Source organism: Triticum urartu, chromosome 7A (assembly GCF_056163025.1).
Source record: "Triticum urartu cultivar PI428250 chromosome 7A, HENAU_Tu73, whole genome shotgun sequence".
Taxonomy (NCBI): Eukaryota; Viridiplantae; Streptophyta; class Magnoliopsida; order Poales; family Poaceae; genus Triticum; species Triticum urartu.
Genome location: NC_141879.1, coordinates 324,631,834 through 324,635,036, shown reverse-complemented (window position 1 = coordinate 324,635,036; position 3,203 = coordinate 324,631,834). Strand labels below are relative to the sequence as shown.

The following is a 3,203-nucleotide window of genomic DNA, read 5'->3' as shown; positions in this document are numbered from 1 at the left end:
AGAAGGGACAATGTTACTATCCTTTTACCACACTTGTGCTTCAAAGTAGCACCATGATCTTCATGATAGAGAGTCTCTCATTATGTCACTTTCATATACTAGTGGGAATTTTTCATTATAGAACTTGGCCTGTATATTCCAATGACAGGCTTCCTCAAAATGCCCTAGGTCTTCGTGAGCAAGCGAGTTGGATGCACACCCACTTAGATTCTTTTGAGCTTTCATATACTTATAGCTCTAGTGCATCTGTTGCATGGCAATCCCTACTCACTCACATTGATATCTATTGATGGGAATCTCCATAGCCCGTTGATATGCCTAGTTGATGTGAGACTATATTCTCCCTTTTTGTCTTCTCCACAACCACCATTCTATTCCACCTATAGTGCTATATCCATGGCTCACGCTCATGTATTGCGTGAAGATCGAAAAAGTTTTGAAAATGTCAAAAGTATGAAACAATTGCTTGGCTTGTCATCGGGGTTGTGCATGATTTAAATACTTTGTGTGCTGAAGATAGAGCATAGACAGACTATATGATTTTGTAGGGATAGCTTTCTTTGGTCATGATATTTTGAGAAGACATAATTGCTTTGTTAGTATGCTTGAAGTATTATTATTTTTATATCAATATGAAATTTTGTCTTGAATCTTTCGAATCTGAATATTCATACCACAATTAAGAAGATTTACATTGAAATTATGCCAAGTAGCACTCCGCATCAAAAATTCTGTTTTTATCATTTACCTACTCGAGGACGAGCAGGAATTAAGCTTGGGGATGCTTGATACGTCTCCAACGTATCTATAATTTTTTATTGCTCCATGCTATATTATCTACTGTTTTAGACATTATTGGGCTTTATTATCCACTTTTATATTACTTTTGGGACTAACCTATTAACCGGAGGCCCAGCCCAGAATTGTTGTTTTTGCCTGTTTTAGGGTGTCGAAGAAAAGGAATATGAAACGGAGTCCAAACGGAATGAAACCTTCAGAAACGTGATTTTCTCATTAGATAAGATCAAGGAGAGTTGGACCCTCCGTTAAGAAAGCCACGAGGTGGTCACGAGGGTAGGGGCGCCCCCTGCCTCGTGGGCCCCTCGGAGCTCCACCGACGTACTTCTTCCTCCTATATATATCCACGTACCCCCAAACGATCGGGGACGGAGCCAGAAACCTAATTCTACCGCCGCAACTTTCTGTATCCATGAGATTCCATCTTGGGGCCTGTTCCGGAGCTCCACCGAAGGGGGCATCGATCATGGAGGGCTTCTACATCATCATCCAAGCCCCTTCGATGAAGTGTGAGTAGTTTACTTCAGGCCTACGGGTCCATAGCTAGTAGCTAGATGGCTTCTTCTCTCTTTTTGGATCTCAATACAATGTTCTCCCCCTCTCTCGTTGAGATCTATTCGATGTAATCTTGTTTTTGCGGTGTGTTTGTTGAGACCGGTGAATTGTGGTTTATGATCAAGTCTATCTATTAATAATATTTGAATCTTCTCTGAATTCTTTTATGTATGATTGGTTATCTTTGCAAGTCTCTTCGAATTATCAGTTTGGTTTGGCCTACTAGATTGGTTGTTCTTGCCATGGGAGAAGTGCTTAGCTTTGGGTTCGATCTTGCGGTGTCCTTTCCCAGTGACAGAAGGGGCAGCAAGGCACGTATTGTATCATTGCCATCGAGGATAACAAGATGGGTTTTTTATCATATTGCATGAAACTATCCCTCTACATCATGTCATCTTGCTTAAGGCGTTACTCTGTTTTTAACTTAATACTCTAGATGCATGCTGGATAACAGTCGATGAGTGGAGTAATAGTAGTAGATGCAGAATCGTTTCGGTCTACTTGTCTCGGACGTGATGCCTATATACATGATCATACCTAGATATTCTCATAACTATGCTAAATTCTGTCAATTGCTCAACAGTAATTTGTTCACCCACCGTAGAATACTTATGCTCTTGAGAGATGCCAGTAGTGAAACCTATGGCCCCCGAGTCTCTTTCTCATCATATCAATCTCCATCACTTTATTATTTCTTTGCTTTTACTTTATTTACTTTCCATCTCTATACCAAAAATACCAAAAAAATTATTTATCATCTCTATCAGATCTCACTTTCGTAAGTGACCGTGAAGGGTTTGACAACCCCTTAGCGTGTTGGTTGCGTTGAGCTATTGTTTTTGTGTAGGTACGAGGGACTCGAGCGTAGCCTCCTATTGGATTGATACCATGGTTCTCAAAAACTAAGGAAATACTTACGCTACTTTGCTGCATCATCCCTTCCTTTTCAGGGAAATCCAACGCAGTGCTCAAGAGGTAGCACACACCATCATCACCAACTCTGTTTTTTATAAGAAAAAAAGTATAGAGTAGAGAAGTAGAGATAAATATTAAATATAAAATAAATATAACAGTAGAGAAGAGAGTAGAGATAGCAGAGACGTCGGGAAAGGATTGCGCGCACGCGGGAAAAAGTGGCCGGGCGTGCGCTAGTTTTGGCGCGCGGCGTCCGGTGCGCTTTATAAAATCCAACGCCCTCCCACCGCTCTGTGCCTTGCCAACGCTCTCTCCCTGCTCCGTGCCTCGCCGCCGCTCTCTCCCCACTCTTTGTCGCCTCGCCGCCGCCGCGCCACCATGCTGCTGCGTCGCCGGGAAACTTGGGGATACCGCGGCGTCCGTGTGCGCCCCTCCGGCGGCTTCTCTGCCGAGATCCGGTTCAGCGGGATGCGCCTCGGCCTCGGCAATTTCGACACCGCCAATGAGACTGCCCGCGCGTACGACGCGGCGGTGTGGCGCCTCCTGTGGCCTCATGGAACATTGAACTTCCCCAACATGCCAATGCGGGAGCAGGCACAGGAGCTCGTGCCTCTGCTGCGGCTTATCACCGACGAGGATCGTCGCAATAACCGGAGGCGGGAGCACCGTCTCGGCATCGCCGAGATGGACGAGGAATCCATGGTGTTGTGGCGCCAACGCTTCCCGTAGGATATCATCAACTAGCGCGAGTTCTACGCGCAAAGGAGGGCGGAGAGGGATAAGAGGAGGGCGGAGCGAGCCGCCTATCGCTAGGACAATCGTAGGAGAAAAGCAGGCGCTCAATTCAACATGAGGCTAGGAGCAGCGTCGCCCTGGGAATCCGACGACGATCGGTATCTTCACGCCTACAGTCAGACGTCGGAGGAGGACATCAC

At 45.5% G+C, this 3,203-nt stretch overlaps 1 protein-coding gene across 1 annotated transcript; it reads left to right on the top strand.

Annotated features, from left to right (window-relative positions):
• Nucleotides 1–2,646: 2,646 nt before the first annotated feature.
• LOC147959489 (ethylene-responsive transcription factor ERF071-like) lies at nucleotides 2,647–2,997 on the top strand. The gene has a single exon (XM_087532682.1). It carries the CDS (start codon nucleotides 2,647–2,649, stop codon nucleotides 2,995–2,997), a length of 351 nt encoding a protein of 116 aa, XP_087388808.1.
• Nucleotides 2,998–3,203: the final 206 nt, after the last annotated feature.